This window comes from Suncus etruscus, chromosome 9 (assembly GCF_024139225.1).
Source record: "Suncus etruscus isolate mSunEtr1 chromosome 9, mSunEtr1.pri.cur, whole genome shotgun sequence".
Lineage (NCBI taxonomy): Eukaryota > Metazoa > Chordata > Mammalia > Eulipotyphla > Soricidae > Suncus > Suncus etruscus.
This window is the reverse complement of record NC_064856.1, coordinates 17739557-17760985: the sequence shown is the minus strand read 5'-3', so window position 1 is coordinate 17760985 and position 21429 is coordinate 17739557. Positions and strand designations below refer to the sequence as shown.

Sequence of the window (21429 nt, the reverse complement as noted above, 5' to 3'; positions counted from 1 at the left end):
CACACACACACACACACACTTTTGGAGATTTATTTCATTTTGGAGATTTATTTCACACACACACACACACACACACACACAGTTTTTTGGAGATTTATTTCATTTTGGAGATTTATTTCTTACCATCCCAAAAATCCTTATGAGAAATAATTTCCAAAAAAAAGCATAAAAGCTGGGCCCAGGTCCCCCATGCCTGGCAGGAGCTATTTCTGAGCAGACAGCCAGGAGTAACCCCTGAGCATAGCCGGGTGTGCCCCCCCCCCAAAAAAAAGCTGGGCCCATTGGAGATCAGAGAGATAATATAGCAGGTAGGGTACTTGCCTTGCATGTAGTCAACCTTTGTTTGATCCCCAGCACCCAAGGTTTGGTTCCAAGCACCAATAGGAGTGATGCTGAAACTCAAAGTCAGGAGTGACCTTTGACCATTGTTGGTATGGCCCAAAATGCCCAATTATTTAAGTTAAAAAAAGAAAAAACTAGACCCATAGACTATTAGAAAGTATAAAGATGCAGGACTTTCAACCCAGTAGTTTTTACACTTTTTTCTTTATGCACCACATCTATCTTTAAGCTTCAACCCCATATAAAATTAATAAAGAGGCTAAGGAAGGAGCACGAAGGCTTGGCATACACCAAATTTGTCCCCTGGCACTGCATGTTCCCTCAGTATCACTGGGTATAGTCCTGGGGAGCCCTGAACACTAATGAAGTGTCCCTTGTGGCCCACTGCACTTCTGGGCACAAGTATTACTGTGTCACAGGGTCTGGAGTATCCTCTGGATTGACCTTCAGCCCCCTTAACACTGAGCAGGAAGACCTTCCCAACGATTTTTTTTTTGGGGGGGGGTCATACCCGGCAGTGCTCAGGGGTTACTCCTGGCTCTAGGCTCAAAAATTGCCCCTGGCAAGCACAAGGGACCATGAGGGATGCTGGGATTCGAAGCACCATCCTTCTGCATGAAAGGCAAACGCCTTACCTCCATGCTATCTCTCCGGCCCCCAACAATTTTTTTTAATTAATAAAAAAAATTACTTAGTTGGAGGAGGATAGTGTGTCCACAAATGAAGTAGACATGCCCTTACTGTTGGGTTAGAAGAGAGAAAAGAGGAATTCAAACCGACTTACTCTTCAATTTCTGTCCTCGGATAGAGATCGTAGGCCTCATAAGAATTTCTACAAGGAGCTATAAAAAAATCAAAAACAATAAAATCTTGAAATAAATTCAAAAGTTATTTATAAATATTATTTATAAATATTGTTTATTATTATTAAATATTATTTATAGATATATTTATAATTATTGTCTCTGAATTATATAAACTAAATTTATTTGTTCAAAATTCAAAGCACAACTTACAAAATAAATTCAAGACACAACTTATAATCTTTGCCATGACACCTCATGTACTATCATTTCAGCTCCACAAACCCACATTCTTGAGGTTACCTGTGATATGAACACAACTCTATTAATACAATATCCTAAATAGAGAGACTGGGTAAAGTGTTTCATTTGGTCAGGAGAAAACCCGGAGCACAGCTGGGTGTCTCCTCTCTCCAAGCCTCCTCTCACCACAAAAACAAAACAAAACAAAAAACAAAGACAAAAACAAAACAACAACAAAAAAAAAAAACCCACAGCCACCCCAAACCAGGAAAATAGTTTTGTTTATTTGGCAAAAGAGGTTACCGGAAATTTTATAATTCAAGATGTGGGTGGCAGTGAGAAAGGTGAACTTATTTTCTGGTGATTACTGATACTTCTTATTTCCTATTTGCAAGGAAAATTTCACACAGTTTAATAACAAAGCCTATAAAAATACCATATACAAGGGCCAGAGTAAATAGAGTGAGTAGTGTGCTTGCCTTGCAGGCAGCTGACCTGGGTCCCCAACACCTCATACAGTCCCCAGAGTCCCACCAGGAATGATCCCTAAGTACAAAACTAGGAGTAAGGTCTGAGCACTACTAAGTGTGACTCAAAAACAAAACAAAAAAATTACAATGAGTTGGTGACAGTGAGGGTAAACACTATGTTCTGTTACTAGGAATGTTAATGACAAAACCTCCTGGAGACACATAGGGACAAATTTATAAACAATTAAAGACACATATGCTTCAATGTCAGGACTCACATGTACACAAAAGTATGCACAAAAAGCATTATGAGAAGTGGGAAACATACCTTTATTTAAAGCAAAAGTGATGCTGCTTCAATACAGATAACTGCCTGAGTTTCTATAGATTAAAATTCTGATTTGCTTGCTATAAATTCTGAATCATTTGCCTCCTGTTTCAAAATTTTTTTTTTTTTGGTTTTTGGGTCACACCTGGCAGTGCTCAGGGGTTATTCCTGGCTCCAGGCTCAGAAATTGCTCCTGGCAGGCACAGGGGACCATATGGGGCGCCGGGATTCGAACCGATGACCTCCTGCATGAAAGGCAAACGCCTTACCTCCATGCTATCTCTCCGGCCCCCTGTTTCAAAATTTAAACTTCTTTTTTTTTGGTTATTTTTGGGTCACACCCATCAGTGCTCAGGGGTTACTTCTGGCTCTGCACTCAGAAATCACTCCTGGTGGTGCTAGAGCAATGATATTCCATACAGGAAGTCAAACCCAGGTCTGCTGTGTGCAAGGCAAATGCCCTCTTAGTTATGCTATCGCTCTAGCTCCAAATTTAAACTCTTAAGCCATTAAGCAGCAGTGATAATACTTACATCAACACCTCCAAACAAGTCAAAAATATAAGTATTTGGGTATGTGGTCTCTTGGGTAAGCTTCCTTTCTTCAGTAACAAATGCCATAGCCTCCATGGAAAGAAGAGGAGAAATTTCCTAGACATTGAAAAAGAACAGAGATATTTAGTTTTAGTGGCTGGCATGAACCAGACACTGAAACACTGGTTTGCATTTGAACCACAACTTGAATCCCCATGAGCACAGAGAGCCCCCCAAGGAGGCACCCTTCCTGGCATGCCCTTGGCGGTATCTGTCCTTGATCTGGGCTAGTGAATGAGAAAGAAATGACATTATGCCAGTTCCAACCAACTCTGAGGTGCTGGTTTCTGCTATCTTGGGCCAAATCACCACACTGTGAGAACAGGGATTACCTAGAGGCCATGAGGAGAGGAGACACAGCCAGAGCTGATGTCCAACAAATGAGCTAAAGCTAACAGTCAGAAACCATGCTGATGTCTCTGTGCTCCTCCCAACACATAAGGTGGAAGAGCTCCTGGACCAACTCAGAGAACCATGAGAACAGTGACTGCTATTTCAAACTGTTGAGATTTGGGGTGGTAGCTCTGCAGCAAAAGATAATGAAAATCCTGCTCAAATGTCATTTCAAAAAAAAAAAAGTCTTCCCTGTTTCCCTTCACCAGAAGGCATCTGAAAACACTCTGAACCTCCAAAGCAATCTGGAATTCATCTGTGCCATTTAGCACTTTTCCTTTTTCCTTTTTACAAACCTATGCTATTGTATCTCTAGACTAGATTTAGTCAAGCGGTTCTCAAATTTGGGGTTGTGGTGGCATGAAGAATTCTTTACAAGGAACAGAACAGAAAAAATGATTTTACAGAAAAGTTATTAGAATAACAAAGGCTATAATACTTAATTTCTCTTTGTTTTCTGTTTGAGGGCCACAGTTGGCAGTGCTCAGGGTTAACTGCTGGCTCTACATTCAGGGACCACTCCTGGTGGTACTCAGGAGACCAAATGGGATGCTGGGGATTAAATCAAAGTTGGCCACATGCAAGGCCCTACCCACTGTACTTTCACTGACCCCAATAATTTCTTTAATACTTATTATGTAGCAGGCATGACCCTTAAGCTCTACTGGAGGCAACTTCCAAAGAGTATCAGGAATAGACCCAGAACAGGTATAGTCTAAAACAAGGACAAAAGAAAACTTTGTGCTGAAAGAATGCCAGCATTGGGGCCCAGAGAGATAGCACAGCAAACAGCCGGTCCAGGACCAAAGGTGGTTGGTTCGAATCCCGGTGACCCATATGGTCCCCCATGCCTGCCAGGAACTATTTCTGAGCAGACAGCAAGGAGTAACCCCTGAGCACCGCTGGGTGTGGCCCAAAAAAAGAAAAAAAAAAAAGAATGCCAGCATTGGGACCGGAATGATAGCACAGCGGTAGGGCCTTGCACACGGCCAACTTGGGACGAACCCAGGTTCAATCCCCGGCATTCCATATGGTCCACCAAGCCTGGCAGAGCGATTTCTTGTTTTTGTATTTTTTGTTTTTTTCGGCCACACCCATTTGATGCTCAGGGGTTACTCCTGGCTAAGCGCTCAGAAATTGCTCCTGGCTTGGGGGGACCATATGGGACACCGAGGGATCAAACCACGGTCCTTCCTTGGCTAGTGCTTGCAAGGCAGACACCTTACCTCTAGCGCCACCTCACCGGCCCCTGCCAGAGTGATTTTTGAGCACAGAGCCAGGAGTAACCCCTGAGCACTGCTGGGTGTGGCCACAAAAACAAAACAAAACAAAACAAAAAAAGAATGCCAGCCTTGTCCCAGGGTAGTGTTGATGCTCTAAATAAATCAAGTTATGCCACAAACAAGCACAAAGTCCAAAAGGATAAAGCAATTTAATGACTGGCCTCTTGTGATGGTTCTTTATTATAATTGACTTTTATTTCTTTCTTTTGTTGAACTTTTGTTGAACTTCCCAAAATGTCTTCAGTTATGCTAAAGCACCCTATTACTTTAAAAGTAAACTCAAAAGAGAAGGGAAAAAGGGAAGCAGATATCTTGTGTCCCACCTGGAGGGCCTTGACCTTTAGCCCCTCTAAGGTCCCAAAGAGTTACCTTGAGGATGTTTTGGCACTCAACGAAGTCACTGTGGAGATGGCTGTAGGTATAGAGCTTAAGGAGCAGCTCAGGAATTCCACTCCATTTGGACTGTTTGTCCCTCTCCATTAGAAAAATGTCCGGGAACTGTTAGTCAAAAAAGAAAAGAGGATCATGTTATCAGTAAGGAAAGAATATTGGTATAGAAAGCGTATACCAGCTGCCTCCCAAACCAACCTAGAACACACAATTCTAAGGTTTCTTCCTGGAAACTTCAAAAAGCTCCTAAAAGCCTATTAGCACAAAGTCCAACTCCCTTCCCTGTGAGACAAAGCCCTTCCATATCTCATCGCCTCATCTTTTCCAAGCCACTCTTCTTTCCCAAAGTACGCTCCAGATGTTCTCTCTCAGAATCTCTTCATATGTCCTTCCCTTTTCCTGTCTACCTGGAAAGTGGCTATACTACTTTTTCAAAGGGTAAGCCAAGTAGAAAGTTCTTACTGTCTTTTCCCTTCTCTTTTCTAAGAGAGTAAGACCACTACTCTGGGGCTTTATCTAAAACCCATCCTATTATTAAAAATAATCACCAGTACATTTATCCAGAAACTCCTCCAGAGTAGGCTCATCATGTATGCCTTTGCTCTCTCAAAGCGTGTGAGGCACAGAGAGGGGACTGAGTAAATGTTTTAAGGTACATGCAACAACTTTCTAAAGTAATAATAGTTACATCAGCCAACTGTGGCACCGCTTCCACTAATTCTTCTGGGAAATATTACCTGAGAGTAGGCATGAACTAGTCTCCCATGCACCTGCCACTCAATCAGTTCACAAGATCTTCCTACTGCAGGACATGCAATGGTTATCTAGGACATTGTAGCCCATCCTGAAATACCAGTCCTCTGATCTTGCACTTCTCACATCTGCTTTCTGAGATTGCAAAATTAAAACAATAAAGGAACAATGGCAGATTATAAAGTATTTCTGCAAGCAGGGGCCGGGCGGTGGTGCTAGAGGTAAGGTGCCTGCCTTGCCTGCGCTAGCCTTGGATGAACCGCGGTTAGATCCCCTGGTGTCCCATATGGTCTCCCAAGCCAGGAGCAACTTCTGAGCGCATAGCCAGGAGTAACCCCTGAGCGTCACCAGGTGTGACCCAAAAACCAAAAACCAAAAAAAAAAAAAAAGTATTTCTGCAAGCAATATACATTAGGATGAACTGTAGGAAATTACCATTTCTATGGGTCAAAAAAATTAAATATCAGCCCAGAGAGATAGCACAGCGGTGTTTGCCTTGCAAGCAGCCGATCCAGGACCTAAGGTGGTTGGTTCGAATCCAGGTGTCCCATATGGTCCTCCGTGCCTGCCAGGAGCTATTTCTGAGCAGACAGCCAGGAGTAACCCCTGAGCACCGCCGGGTGTGGCCCAAAAACCAAAAACCAAAAAAAAAATAAAAAAATAAAAAAAATTAAATATCAGCAATTTCATATTGCTCCAGCAAGTTCAAATCAATGCAAATATTATTTAAATATAAATTAATGTAAATAATGTAAAAAAATTATTTTCCTTTTCCTTGAAACAAAAACAGCTAATGTGGTTGCATGAGACTCAGCAAAAGTAGCACTCACATACTCATAGCCATAAAGATTTTTATATGAATAATAAAGCATGATCACATATCAATGACCTAGCCTTTCACCATGAGAAAATAGAAATAAGAGGAACTAAACCAGGGACTGGAGAGAGCTGGTACATTGTGGGTCTACCTTCCAATGAATCAAATTAACAAATTCAGGAATGAACGAGAGACATTGCTTCTAACCTCAGAGAAAAAAACAAACACTGGGAGGGAGTCTCCAAAACAGTGCTCAGGGAGCCAGGGGGCCACTCCTGGTAATACTCAGTCAACTGGACCAGATGGTCCAATGGGAGGGCTTAAAAATATAGTCCTGCTTCAGCCCTGCAGTGCCTGGTGCCAGGAGCTACCCTGCTGGTGGTCAGGGTTGAAAAGGGCCATGCTTGAGGTGTTCAGGAACTTTCAAGATCACACCTGGCAGTTCTCAGAGGCTATGTGGTGCTGGAGAGCTACATAGGGCCACACACATGCAAAGCACTCACCACTAGCTCCTGTGCTATCTCCCCAATCCCACTACACCACAAATAAAATGTTTTATCAGGTAGAACTCGAGACAATTACATACCAATAAGGCATATAATCAATTAAATTAACAGATTCCTAGAAGGCTTCAAACAGCAAAAATTGATTCAGAAAAAATTAGAACATCTGATATACCTACAAGGTATAAAATTAGTGATTTGGGGCTGGAGCAAAAACTCAAAAGATTGAGCACATGACTTGCATGTTGGGAGCCCTGGATCTATCTCTAGCACATGATTCCATGAGCACCAGAGGGAACAATCTCTGAGCACAATGCTGGGAGTAGTACCTAAGCACCATCAGGTATGGCCCAAACAAATAAAACAAAACCACCAAATCAATGATTTAATTCAAAATTTTAAAAACAACAATAACTACAAAGAAAAGCTGAGGTCCAAGCATTTCATAGGTAGATCTATTAAACATCTAAAGAAAAATTAACAATAGTTGCTAAATTTTTGTTACAATGTAGTAGAGGACTAAACAGTTCCCAAAACATCTTATGAGGTCAATATTACCTTGACACGAAAAGACATATATGGGCCCCGAGAGATAGCACAGCGGCATTTGCCTTGCAAGCAGCCGATCCAGGACCAAAGGTGGTTGATTCGAATCCCGGTGTCCCATGTGGTCCCCCGTGCCTGCCAGGAGCTATTTCTGAGCAGACAGCCAGGAGTAACCCCTGAGCACCGCTGGGTGTGGCCCAAAAACCAAAAAAAGAAAGAAAAGACATATAAAAGCTAAATTCCTGGGACCAGAGGGATAGCACTTCAGGGAGGGTATTTGTCTTGCATGTGGCTGACCCGGGTTCAATCCCTGGCATCTCATATGGTTCCCTAAGAATAATTTCTGAGCGCAGAGCCAGGAGTAACTCCTGAACTCTGCCGTGGCCCCAAAACAAAAACAAAAAAGCCAGAGCAATAATATAGAGGATAGAGGGGCCGGCACAATAGCACAGAGGTAGGGCAATTGCCTTGCATGCAGCTGACCCATATGGTCCCCCAAGCCAGGAGAGATTTCTGAGTGTATAGCGAAGAGTAGCCTGTGAGCATCAACTAGTGTGGTCCACACACACACACACACACACACACACACACACACACACACACACACACACACACACACACGACAGAATGCTTGCCTTGCACAGTCAATCCAGGTAGTCCTTTGAGCACCACCAGTAGTGATCCTTGAGTACAGAGGCAGGAGTAAGCCCTGAGCACTGAATGCCATGTGTGGTCCAAAACTATATATAGATGCAAAATAATATGGCAAATATAGATAAGGATAAAGTAAGATGTATCCCAGGATGGAAGGTTAGTTTAACTAAGAAAAATTAATGACTATAATCAACTGATGAATAGCACTGACTGAGGGCCCAGAGAGATAGAACAGCGGCATTTGCCTTGCAAGCAGCCGATCCAGGACCAAAGGTGGTTGGTTTGAATCCCGGTGTCCCATATGGTCCCCCGTGCCTGCCAGGAGCTATTTCTGAGCAGACAGCCAGGAGTAACCCCTGAGCAATGCCGGGTGTGGCCCAAAAACAAAAAAAAAAAAAAAAAAAAAAAAAAAAAAAAAGCACTGACTGAAATGATTAAAAACCTGAATATGCTTTTCTACTAACACAAGGAAACTAATTTACTTAACACTGTACTTGAAATTCTAGCCAGAACAATGGAACCATGAAAATATAGACATCCAAAGTAATAAATAAAAGGAAAACTATTTATACATGGCAAGATCTTGCATCATCTTGTTGATAATATTAAGACACTCACCCAAAAACCCACTAGAGCTAATAAACAAGTTCAGCAAAGTTGCAGGCTACATTAATATACAAAAATCAGCTGAATTTCTATAGTAATTAAAACTGTATGGTACAGAAATAAAGGCAGACTCCCAAGATCAATGGAATAGACAGCGGCGTTTACCTTGCAAGCAGCCGATCCAGGACCAAAGGTGGTTGGTTCGAATCCCGATGTCCCATATGGTCCCCCATGCCTGCCAGGAGCTATTTCTGAGCAGACAGCCAGGAGTAACCCCTGAGCACCGCCGGGTGTGGCCCAAACCCCCCCCCAAAAAAAAGTAAAAATATGGAGTCGGAGAAATAGCATGGAAGCAGGATGTTTGCCTTGCATGCAGAAGGATGGTGGTTCGAATCCCAGCATTCCATAGGGTCCCCCATCCTGCCAGGAGCAATTTCTGAGCGTAGAGACAGGAGTAGTCAACCCCTAAGCACTGCCGGGTGTGACCCAAAAACCAATATATATATATAGGCAGTTAATCTTTGATAAAATAGCTGGATGCATAAAGTGGAGCAAGAAAAACCTCTTCACTAAAATGTGTTGGGGGCGGGGTGGGCATAGTGATAGCATAGCGTGTAGAGCATTTTTCTTGTCCATGGTCAACCTAGGTTTGATCCCCAGCATACCATCTGATACCCCAAGCCTGTCAGAAATGATCTCTGAGTGTAGTCAGGTATGACCCAAATCCTCCACCCCACGCCATGCCCAAAAAAGTGGTGGAGGAACCAGAGAGAGAGTACAGTAGTTAGAGCACTTCCTTGCACGTAGCTGATCCAGGTCTGATCCCTGGCATTCCATATTGTCCTTTGAGCCAGCATTTAGTATCTCTGACAACAGAACCAGGGCCAGAGAAATATCAAAATCCCAATTGAAGAGCTGGAGCACATGCATGGAATGCATAGGCTACTGGACACAATCCCCAGCACTGTATGACCTCCCAAGTATGCCACTTAGAGCTCTGGTGACCCTCCCCCCCCAACCACAAAATAAGAAAAGGACATTGCCAAAAAAATAAATAAATAAATGAAAGGCCAATCACCTAAAGAATGAGAGAAAATATATGTAATCATTTATATGATAGTGGCCTATTATACAGATTAAAAAAAGAACTTTTACAATGCTCTAATAAAAGACAAAAAAAAAGTCTCTGCTTTTACTGCCAGGAGTGATTCCTGAGTCAGGTGTGTCCCCTTCCCAAAAAAAATTTTCACTGCTCTTGAAGATAATGTCAAGAGTTACTTCCCAAACTGAAATACAAAGAGAAAAATAATTAACTGGGTTCAGGGGTTTGGTGTACCAGTGCTTACAGGCCCCACCCCCACTTTTACAACATAAATTTACATGTAACTTTTGGCTCCTCAAGCACTTCACTAAGGCCAGGGATGTAGCTCAGTACTAGAGCACTCATTCACCTTAAATCTGTTAGGCCCTAGGTTCAACTACTGGCACTACAAAAAAACAGAAAACAAAATCAAAAATATTGGGTCAGAGAAATAGCACAGCAGTAGGGTGTTTGCCTTGTACAAGACTGCCCAAGATGGACCTTAGTTTGATCCCCGGTGTCCCATATAGTCCTCTGAGCAAGGAGTGATTTCTGAGCAAAGAGCCAGGAGTAACCTCTGGGCATCACCAGGTGTGCCCTCCCCCCAAAAAAAGATTAAGAAAAAGAAAAGAAAAATAGAGGGTTGCACGGATATTACAGTGGATAGGGCATTGTCTTGCCCTCAACCAATCTGGGTTCAATTCATAGCATCCTATAAGGTCCCCTCAGCACCACCAGGAGTGATTCCTGAGTAACCACTAAACATCACCACAAGTGCCTCCCCACCAAAATAAACAACAATAACAAAAGGAAAAAGGATAAAAATAGGGCCAGATGGGCCGGGAAGGTGGCGCTAGAGGTAAGGTGTCTGCCTTGCAAGCGGACAGACCGTGGTTCCATCCCCCCGGTGTCCCATATGGTCTCCCCAAGCCAGGGGCGATTTCTGAGAGCATAGCCAGGAGTAACCCCTGAGCGTCAAACGGGTGTGGCCCAAAAACAAAAAAAAAAAAAACAAAAAAAAAAATAGGGCCAGAGGTTGGAGAGGGGAGCACAGAAGGAAAAATAAATAGGGTCAGAGAGAAATACAGGTATTAAGGAGCACCACTGGATGTGTTCCAAATCCCATCCCACCCCTCACCAAATCAATAAAAATAGGAAAAACCCAAAAGAACATTAAGCACACCATTTTACAGAGGGGAATGATACTAGATGATAAGTGACTTTTTAAATTGGTTTTATAGAATTCAACATACATCTACCAAAGTGTATAGCAATACTTTCATATATTGATATAATATTTTGGGAAAACTAGATGATCCTAAAGCACTCTCAGGGGTCATGAATGGGAAAATGCCCAAATACAGAAGAGCTGAGAATCAGAAAGAACCTCTCAAAATTAAGCTAAATGATCATTTAAAGAGAACGCTTGGAGCCGGCGAGGTGGCGCTAGAGGTAAGGTGTCGGCCTTGCAAGCGATAGCCAAGGAAGGACCGAGCTTAGCCAGGAGTAATCCCTGAGCATCAAACGGGTGTGGCCTGAAAAACCAAAAAAAAAAAAAAAGAGAGAGAGAGAGAGAGAATGCAGTAACACCATTAACATTTTATTTGGTCCCATAAGGAGCACTCACAGTGACACTCACCAGCTGGTTCAATGCTTGCAATCAGCAATGTGGCACAGTTTAGGGCCACTGGGACTATACCTGGCATTGCCTGGAGCCCAAGCAACACTGAGGATCAAACAACGTAACCCCATGCATAACACATATGCACTCTAGTCCTTAAATCTATCACCCAAGCCCCAACATTAACTGTCAAAGCAAAATAACTTCAACTTAGAATCCTCTATCCTAAGCAATGTAAGACTAAAAGTCTTTTACAGATAAACAAGTTTTTCCAGACATGCCTTGCATGTAGCTGACCCAAATTTAACCCCAGGCATGACATGTCCCTCCATGCCAGCATTTATTGGCAGCAAACTTTCAGTAGTTTCACCAAGTATGGCCCCAATTGCCCTTCTATCAATCAAATGATCTTATATCTCTATGCTTCAGAAGAGGCTACAATAAAATATATTCCCCAAAGTAAAGGAGTCTTCCAAAAAAAAAAAAAAAAAAAAAGAGGGACCGGATAGGGAATTTGCCTAGTACATGCCAACCTGAGTTTGACACCGGGCATCCCATTTGGTCCCACAGCCTACCAGTAGCGATTTCTGACCTTACAACCAGGAAAAACCCTGAGTGCCACCAGGTGTGACCCAAAAACAAACAAACGAAAAAAAATGGGGATTTAGTATGGTGGTTGGGTCACTTGCCTTGCATATGACCAACCCATGTTGGATCCCAGCCCTGCCAAGAATGATCAATTCCTCAGCACAGACTAGAGTAAGCCCTAAACACTGTGATCCCAACCCCACCCCCCAAAAAAACACAAAAAATCATTTGGATTCTGTTTTCCATGTGAACAGCTGAGTACTGTGAGGAAAGAAACACCATCCACTTCAAAGCTGAATTATTGGCAGGTGCTCTATGGGGCTTTTCTCTAGTACTTGTGGTTTACCCATTTACAGTGGTGATAATCTCTTATAGCTAAACCGTCAACCTGTTTAGTGAATGTGACATTTCGAGTTTGCACTGACTTATTTTGTTTTTACTGCTTTTCTTTTTAAATAGAGATGGACTGCCTCCAACACTTCAACTCAAAGGTTTTATCTTATTTAACAAATGCTTCAAATAACCAAATGCTTCAAATATTGAGTGCAATACATGGTCATCATAAAGGATATTAATGAAGATTAAACACCTTGTAGGTTCTAATAATGAGTGTTAGCCAATCAATTCCTGCTTCTGCTTTCAGAATGTTTTACATTATATTAAGCGTGAATTTTATGGTTGTTAATATAAAATTCCTGTTGAAATTAATGGTACTTCTATTTTTAATTTATGAGGAATTATCCAATTCTGGTTTTTTGTATCAAATTTCCTTTGACAATCAAGGAAGACTATTTAACTTAAACCTCTAGGTTTCAAATATATTTATGTTTAGAATGAGGCTCAAACAAGTAGTATCTCTTGAAATTTTAAACATGTCTTATTTCTTAATTAAAAAATGTTAGGCAAGGCAGAGTGGAAGAGATAGCACAGCGGTACAGCAATTGCCTTGCATGTGGCAGACCCAGGAGGGATCCAGTTCAATTCCTGGCATCCCCTGTGGGCCCCCAGCCTGCCAGGGGCTATTTCTGAGTACAGAGCCAGGAGTAACCCCTGAGTGTCACTGGGTGTGGCCCAAAACACAATCAATCAATCAAGAAAGATTCCTAAAATATTTTTAGGCAAGGGGATCAGTACAATAGTACAATGAATAAGGCACTTGTCTTCCATGCAGCTGACCCCAGGTTCAATTCCACAATACCAAGAATGACCCTGAGCATAGCCAGGTGTGGCTCAAAAGATAAATGAATAAATTAAGGAATGTTAGCACCACACCCCAAAGTGGTCAGCATTCAGAGGACCATGCAGTGCTGGTTCTGGAGCTCCACTCTTGCTCAAGCCCATTAAACCATCTCTAGAACCTTTGCAGGAGCTTTTTGAACAGGGGGCCAGTTCACTGTCCCTCAGACCATTGGAGTGTCTGACTACAGTAAAAACAAAACTTATGAATGAATTCTTATGCACACTGCATATATCTTATTTTGCAATGAAGAAACAAAACAGATACAAATACAATATGTGGCCCGTGGGCCATAGTTTGAGGACCACTGCTTTAAAGCTTTGGGGCAAGGGGGATGGGGGGGGGGGAGAATTTGGGGCCAGAGCATTAATACAATAGGGTACTTGCCTTGCATGAGGCCAGACCCAGTTTGATCTCTGGCACCCCACAGGATCCCTTAAGTACTGCTAGGATTGATCCCTGGCCACAGATCTAGGAGTACACCTGAGCACCATTAGATTGTGACTCCCTGCCCAAAAAAGCTTACAGATTTTTCAATTTTGCAAGATGAAAATTGTGAATAACAATGTGAATATATTTATTGTTACTAAATTATATACCTAAATATGATCAGAATAGTAAAATTTGCTATGTGGGTTTTTAAATATGATTTTAAAACTTAAAAAAAAAAAATCAGGGCCCGGAGAGATAGCACAGTGGCGTTTGCCTTGCAAGCAGCCGATCCAGGACCAAAGGTGGTTGGTTCGAATCCCGGTGTCCCATATGGTCCCCTGTGCCTGCCAGGAGCTGTTTCTGAGCAGACAGCCAGGAGTAACCCCTGAGCACCACCGGGTGTGGCCCAAAAACCAAAAAAAAAAAAAAAAAAAAAAAAAATCAATCCTAGTATCCCATATGGTCCCTGGAGCCTGCCAGGAGTAATTTCTGAGCACAGAGCCAGGAGTAATCCCTGAGTTCTGCCGGCTGTGGCCCAAAACAAAACAAAAATCAAGTCTTTGCCTTTACACCATATGCTAAATGTGGGTGCTTACTCAACTATAGAAATATCTTGATGGGCCCGGAGAGATAGCACAGAGGCGTTTGCCTTGCAAGCAGCCGATCCAGGACCAAAGGTGGTTGGTTCGAATCCCGGTGTCCCATATGGTCCCCCGTGCCTGCCAGGAGCTATTTCTGAGCAGACAGCCAGGAGTGACCCCTGAGCACCGCCGGGTGTGGCCCAAAAACCAAAAAAAAAAAAAAAAAAGAAATATCTTGAGAAGATAATTTAGCTTGCAATGGGAGGACAGCATGGAGGGTAGGTGTGTGATAAGGACAAGATCAAGGAAATGAACACATCTGGAAGATAAAAGCCCCCACTTCGTTCAAGGACGGTGTCTTCATTTCAACCTCCAAAACAGATCCCACATTCATATACCACTATTGATAACCACAATAGCCTAAAACAGCCTCAAGAATGTTCTCTGTGCTAGAAAAGTAGTGCAGAAGGAATTAAGACAAACTTGCCTTGAGCCCTGGTTCTATCCCCACCACTGAGCCAATAGTAGCCCCTGATAATATTCTAGCAGTTTTCTAGCTGAGGAACTTCTCCAGGCTCATCCAATTCCAAATCATCTTTCACTGGAAACAAATTAAGTGTCCTAAATTGCCTCACTCATTAAGTTAAAGAAGTTCAGTAACGATAGCCCTTGGGACATTAAGAATTGGTAAAATGGATCCTTAGGAGCAAATTTACCTTTCTGAGGTTAATTCAAAAGACTAAAAGACCAAGGATTAGGCACAAAGATATTAGATACCCTGCGCGAATTGTTGATGTATAACGTGTGGTTTCAAAATATGAGCACAGTCAGTTCCCTTTTCTATCCATACACACCCGACTCAGAAGAGTAGTTTGGCTTGCAGGGGTCTCGAACTCAATTTACCTGGGAGCCGAGGGGCAAAGTCGGGGTGATCTTGAGTGCAAAGTCGGTGGTAAGCCTTGAACATTGTGGGGTGTGACCCAAACAACTGAAACAAAACAAGACAAAAAAAGACTCCTCTAGGGCAGGGCCACAAAATGTACGGAGGGCCGTTTGCAGCCCTTGGGCCGCGAGTTTGAGACCCCTGGAAAGGGTAGAGCAAGTATTCCTAGGATCATAAGGCAGACAGAAAAGAGCGGAAGTGGTGGAGAGCTGCTTACTTCTGTTTATCTACTGTCCAGGAAAAGAGTGCTCCTCAGAACCGCTGCTTCCTCTGTAAGCTTCCCCGTCTGACACTAGCACAACACCAGGTCTTTTACTGTTCCTTTAATGAGACCAGTTATTCTGAAATGGTTAGAAATTAAGCTTAACCCATTTACAGAAAGATACACGACGAAAAGCCTCATTCCCACCCCCACCCACACTCCCTTTCCTCATTCCTCCCCACTCCCAACAACTTTGTTTCTTGTGTATGCTTCCAAAGCAGCTTGATGAAAAAGCTGGCTGTAGATTTAAGCTAATGTTAAATAGATATGTGTGCAACCTAGCTGGGTTTTTCACGTCACACACACACACACACACACACTCTTACTGGACCCTAAAGCAGTAGCACGTCACACACACACACACACTTAAAGCAGTAGCACGTCACACACACACACACACACCCTTTCCTAAGCAGGTGTTTTTCACGTCACACACACACACACACACACACACACACCCCTTTCCTAAGCAGGTGTTTTTCACGTCACACACACACACACACACACACACACACACACCCTTTCCTAAGCCAGGTGTCAAGGAGCATTAATACTAACCAATTACTCTTCATTCCTTACTATGCACCAGAAAGGGGCTTAAAGACCTCACACAATTGTCTCCTTCAAGCCTCATTAACACCTACGAGATGGATTACCAAGTATCATCTCCATCCACTCTGAGGAAACTGAGGCATAGAACTTGCCCGAGCCAAAAACGCAAGACCTTACACCCTCCTCTGGCTTGGAGTGTGGGTCTGCCAAGGGCTAGCTACACGCGGGCCCTGCACCCGCTGAGCCCAGCAGCCTCCTGTGGCACAAGACAGGCGGGGAGAAATCGGGGAGGCAACAAAGAAAACGGCAATGACAGACGGAGAACAAGTCCTGGGAACGAGCCAGCCGAAGGAATTCCGGGCTGTGACTGAGCAGCGACAACGGAGGGGGCCCCACTGGAGAAGGAGGGAGGAGGTGCATGGGATGTCAAGCAAGCAAGGCTCAGGGCATGACGCTTGGGAACTGTTGGGGGGCCGGGGGGGCTGCGATGACGACGCCCTGCCCAATTTCGGAAAGCAGCAGCAGAAAGCTCGAGAACCGGAGGCCCAGATTTCGCCCCAGACGTGCAGACGTGGCGCAGGGCAAGGAGGCGGGTGCAGAGGCCGGGCCCGGCTCCAGGGCGCCGTCCACCACACGCCCCGGGCGGTCCGGCCCGCTCGGCTCCAACCCGGAGCCCGGCGCGGCTGACAGCGCCCGGAGGCTCCGCGGGGCGCCCGGGGTCGGGCGGGCGGGAGGTGGCGGCCCGGCCCGGCCCGGCCCGGCCCGGCCCCGCGCCCGCTTCCGCCGCCCCGCCCCTTCCTCCGCCCGCGGCCGCCTGCCTACCTGCACGGCCCGGACCAGGCCCCGGCCCGTCAGCTGGCCCTGCCGCAGCTGCAGCAGGATGTTCCCGGGCCGCGGCCGGCCGCCCCAGCCGCCCCACGCCGCGGCCGTGGCCGCCGCCGCCCGCCTCCCACGGCCGGCCCGGGACGCCGCCGCCGCCGCCATGTCTCCTCGCCGACAAACAGGAAGCGAACGGCCCCGGCGGCGGAGGAGACTCTACAGCGCCCCCGAGGGGTGGAGAGCGGTGGCGCAGGCCGCGGGGGCTGCTGGGAAATGTAGTCCCGGCTCTCTCCGGCACCGGGACTGGGCGCAGCAGCGAGGGCGGGAGGGAGTGGCTGGCCGGCCCCTGCAGGGATTTGGGGTCCCCCAGCTCCCACGTCTTGCAAGGTGTGCCAAAGCCAAGTCGAGTTCCTCATGGCACTTCTCTCTTCTTGCCTGTCTGTTTGTGGCTGCGACCACAGCAGGGAGAGATGGTAAGCTCCTGGCCAGTTAGAGTCCTGCCTCACTGTGCACCTCTATCTACTCCCTGCACCCAAATTTCCTTCCTGGTTACTTCGTTCACGCAGAGGATCTTGGGAGCCTACTCAGATCATGAAAAGTCTCCAGGCGCGGCGCTGCGCTACAGCGCCCCAAGGGTGACGGGGGGGTGAGTGGGCTGAGCAGGCTAACAGGGCTTTGTGCTGGAATGCAGCCCACAAGGGAAGACTGCAAGCCCACACAAGAAGCAGAAGCAGAGGGACTCACCGGGTAGAGTAAGTGGGTAGAGAGGGAGGTAAGTGAAATAGCGGACTGGAAGGGGGTGCTTAAGCATGTTCTTTTGGACCAACTTTGTCCTAATTTTCCTCCACCAGACTGTATTTTCTCTATTCCGAGGAAACTTCTCTGATAAGACCTGGTGGTCTCCTCACCCTCCCCCCCCCTTTTTTAATCCCTCCTGGGAATTTAACCATAACAGAATGAAAGAGGAATACTGGGGTTTGACACAACTGGAATGGTGTTGACCGATTGGAATTAAGGTAATTGCCAATCTATCATCCACACCACACCACTTCTAAGAATGAATAAGCAATTACATATTTTTTCTTTTTGGTTTTTGGGTCACACCCGGCAGCGCTCAGGGGTTCCTCCTGGCTCTACGCTCAGAGATCGCTCCTGGTAGGCTCCGGGGATCATATGGGATGCCGGATTCGAACCACCGACCTTCTGCATGCAAGGCAAACGCCTTACCTCCGTGCTATTTCTCGTGCCCAGCAATTACATTTCAACAGCAGCCATACCTGGGAACTGTTGTTGACCAGCCTGGATGATGGCCACCCTCGCACATCTATTCAAAAGCTGGTCTCTTTGCCTTCAGCACGATGTAGCAGGATCTTCCAGTTTCCCCACCAAAAGGCACATATATATCTAGATCTTGATGTAAAGTTCCCCAAATTTGAAAACTTCACCTAACCCCCAGAGCCAAGTGACCAAGAACAACAAATGTATGTATATAGGGATATATAAAATCAATCTGGAAAGACAAAATATCTTTGTTTTTGGTTTTTGAGCCACACCTGGCAGTGCTCAGAGGCTACTCCTGTGCTCAGAAATTACTCCTTGGGGCCGGAGAGATAGCATGGAGGTAGGTCGTTTGCCTTGCATGCGGAATGACTGTGGTTGGAATCCCAGCATACCATATGGTCCCCTGTGCCTGCCAGGGGCGATTTCTGAGCGTAAAGCCGTGAGTAACCCCAGAGCGCTGCAGGGTTTGACCCAAAAACCAAAAAATAAAAGAAAAAAAAAAAGAAATTACTCCTGGCAGGTTTCAGGGGAACATATGGGTTGCTAGGTACCAAACTCATATTGGCCATGTGCAAGGCAAACACCCTACCCACTGTGGTATCATTCAACCCTGGAAAGCAAAAGTATCTTTAACTTCCCACTAAAAGCTAACATGAATCACAGAGAGATTCAAGATAGGGACCATATGCTTTAGGTGCCCCGTATTCAGCCTAGTACACCTCTGAGCTATGAGCTATGTCTCTAGTCCTTTATTCACTGTCTCCTTCCTATGAAGTCCTTCCTCACCGCCCCACCCCACTTTTTTCCCTGGATTTTCCATTTCCATTTACTATGGAAAGCAGGTAGGTCATTTGCTTTGCACTTGGCCAATCCAGGTTCAATTCCAGTCATCCCATATGTCCTCCTCCACATCACCCCCCACCCTAATTTCTGTGTGCAGAGCCAGAAGTAACCCCTGAGCACTGTTGGATTACACCTCATTTTTCCTAAAACAAAGTTTATCCCTATTTTCTTTGTATCTGTTTGTTTACAACTTGGTTTCACCCAAAACAAAGATTGTCTTACTTGTAAATCTGAGTGGGTTTACTGGCCCACCCTGGGGTGATCTCTGTAATCAAAAAAAACGATAGTTCTGGCAGGCAATGATCTCCATACTAGGTAGAAGACTGCCAGACTATAAGTGTTTCTCCCTCAGCCTGGTCTGGATTATTTCTTGTGCAACCCTGATTCACCTGGGCTTGGAAATAAGGTGATTTTACAGAGCACCACTTTCTGTGTTGCTGTAGGAATTCATGCACCTATTCACTAAGTCAGTAAACTTTTACTCACCTACTTTATGCCAAATACTTTATGCCAAATCCTTGTTCCTTTTTACGGGGGGGGGGGGGCACATAAAATAAAATAAAAACTATCTTGCTTTGCTAAAATAAAATAAATAGAACTGTTCTCTAAAAAAGTCAAAATATAACAACAGTAAAAGTGAGAACATATAATTTAGAGGTACAAAAGTATTTCTCAATAATAAAACCCGTAAGTCACCAATAGGATGGACAAATTTGATCTTATCACATTAAAATCTGAAGCAGAAGATATAGTACAAAGGTTAAGGCACTTGCCTAACATGCAGCCAACCTAAGTTTGATCAGAGCACTGCATAGGTACCCTAAGCACTGCAGGGTTTACTCTTAAAGACTGGCTTCTGAATATTTCTGGTGTGCCCTAACACCACAACCCAAACAAATCAAAATATTTTAAAACTTTATAAGACATTATAAATAACCAAATAAGACAAGTGAGAATCTGGGAAAAGTGTGAATATCAAAAATTGGGTTATGATCATAATTATATGACTATAAGTTTACTTAGTAAAAATGTCAATATCTCATCCATATTTAGAACTGCTAAAGAACCTCTTCCTCTGCCAGAAGTTCTCATCCCCAAGCAGTTCTCTGACTTAGTCATTATCTCCAGGTTTCTTTATTTTTAGTTTTGGGGACACTCCTGGAGGAGCTTTTGAGTTATTTCTGGCTCTGCACTAGGATCAATCCTAGTAGTAGGCTCAGGAAAAGTTAAAACACTCAATAGAAAACTAGATAAAGGGGCCGGAGAGATATTTGGAGGTAGGGCATTTGCCTTGCATGCAGAAGGACGTGGTTCGAATCTCAGCATCCCATATGGTCCCCCAAGCCTGCCAGGAGCGATTTTTGAGCGTAGAGCCTGGAGTAACCCCTGAGCACTGCTGGGTGTGACCCAAAAACCAAAATAAATAAATAAATAAAACTAGATTAAAAAGGAATAGACAATTCACAAAAATAGAACAAGTTGTTAGTACATGTGTAAAGACACCTATTCTCAACCAGAGAGATAGGTCAGAGGACTGAGCAATTGTTTTGCATGAGGAAAGCCTGGGATCCCAGAACTTCAGGGTCCCCTGAGCACTGCCAGTATTGATTAGTCACAGAACGAAGAACTACTGAGTATGGCTAAAAATCAAACGAAAAAGCCAAAGCAAATCCCATGGGTCCAGAGCAATAGTACAGCAGGTAGGGCATTTGACTTGCACACAGTTGACAGGGTTGGGGGGGGGAGTGGGGCGGGAATTCAATCCCAATATCCCATATGCCCCCTCCCAGGACTGCCACGAATGACTCTTGAGCACAGAGCCAGGAGAAATCCCTGATGACCTCCAGATGTGCCCTCCCAAAAATAACTCCCATTATAAGTTTTTCTAGTAGCAGAATGCTAATGGGGAAACACAAATAGATGTCTTTCTGGAAAGCAAAAGGAAAAATTAGGTTGGGAAAAAAAAATTAGGTTGGGGGCAGACTGATAGCACAGCAGGTAGGGTTTTTGCTTTGTAAACACAAAACAGTTAACCCAGGATGGGTTCAATTCCCATCATCCCATAAGGTCACCCAAGTTTGCCAGGATCGATCTCTGAGAGCAGAGCCAGGAGTAACCCCTGAGCCAGGTGTGGCCCACCCCCTCCAAAAAAGGAAAAGAAAAAAATTAGTGGTGGTACTGGAGAGATATCACAGTGATAGGACATTTGCCTTCACAATGGACCTAGGTTCAATTCCCAGCATCTCATGTGGTCCCCTGAGCCTGCCAGGGGCGATTTCTGAGTGCAGAAACAGGAGTAACGCCTGAGTGTGACCCCAGAACCTAAATAAATAAATAAGTAAATAAAGTTTTACATCATCACTATTTAAATTTAAAAAAAAAAAAGGGAAAAAATTAGGGGGAAGCCCACATCCAGGAGGTGCCAGAAGTATTTCCTGAATGTCTGCTCATGAGTAATTTGTGGA

At 44.5% G+C, this 21429-nt stretch overlaps 1 protein-coding gene across 1 annotated transcript in view; it reads right to left on the bottom strand.

Annotated features, from left to right (window-relative positions):
• TRPC4AP (transient receptor potential cation channel subfamily C member 4 associated protein) overlaps window positions 1-16959 on the bottom strand; it is a 64575-nt gene extending 47616 nt beyond the window's left edge. Inside the window, exons 1-4 of the mRNA XM_049779210.1 lie at window positions 16844-16959; window positions 4825-4953; window positions 2720-2836; window positions 1127-1184 (exon numbers count right to left, since the gene is read on the bottom strand). Coding sequence (XP_049635167.1) covers window positions 1127-1184; window positions 2720-2836; window positions 4825-4935 — 286 coding nt within the window. The 5' untranslated portion in view covers window positions 4936-4953; window positions 16844-16959. The remainder of the gene's footprint in view (window positions 1-1126; window positions 1185-2719; window positions 2837-4824; window positions 4954-16843) is intronic.
• Window positions 16960-21429: the final 4470 nt, after the last annotated feature.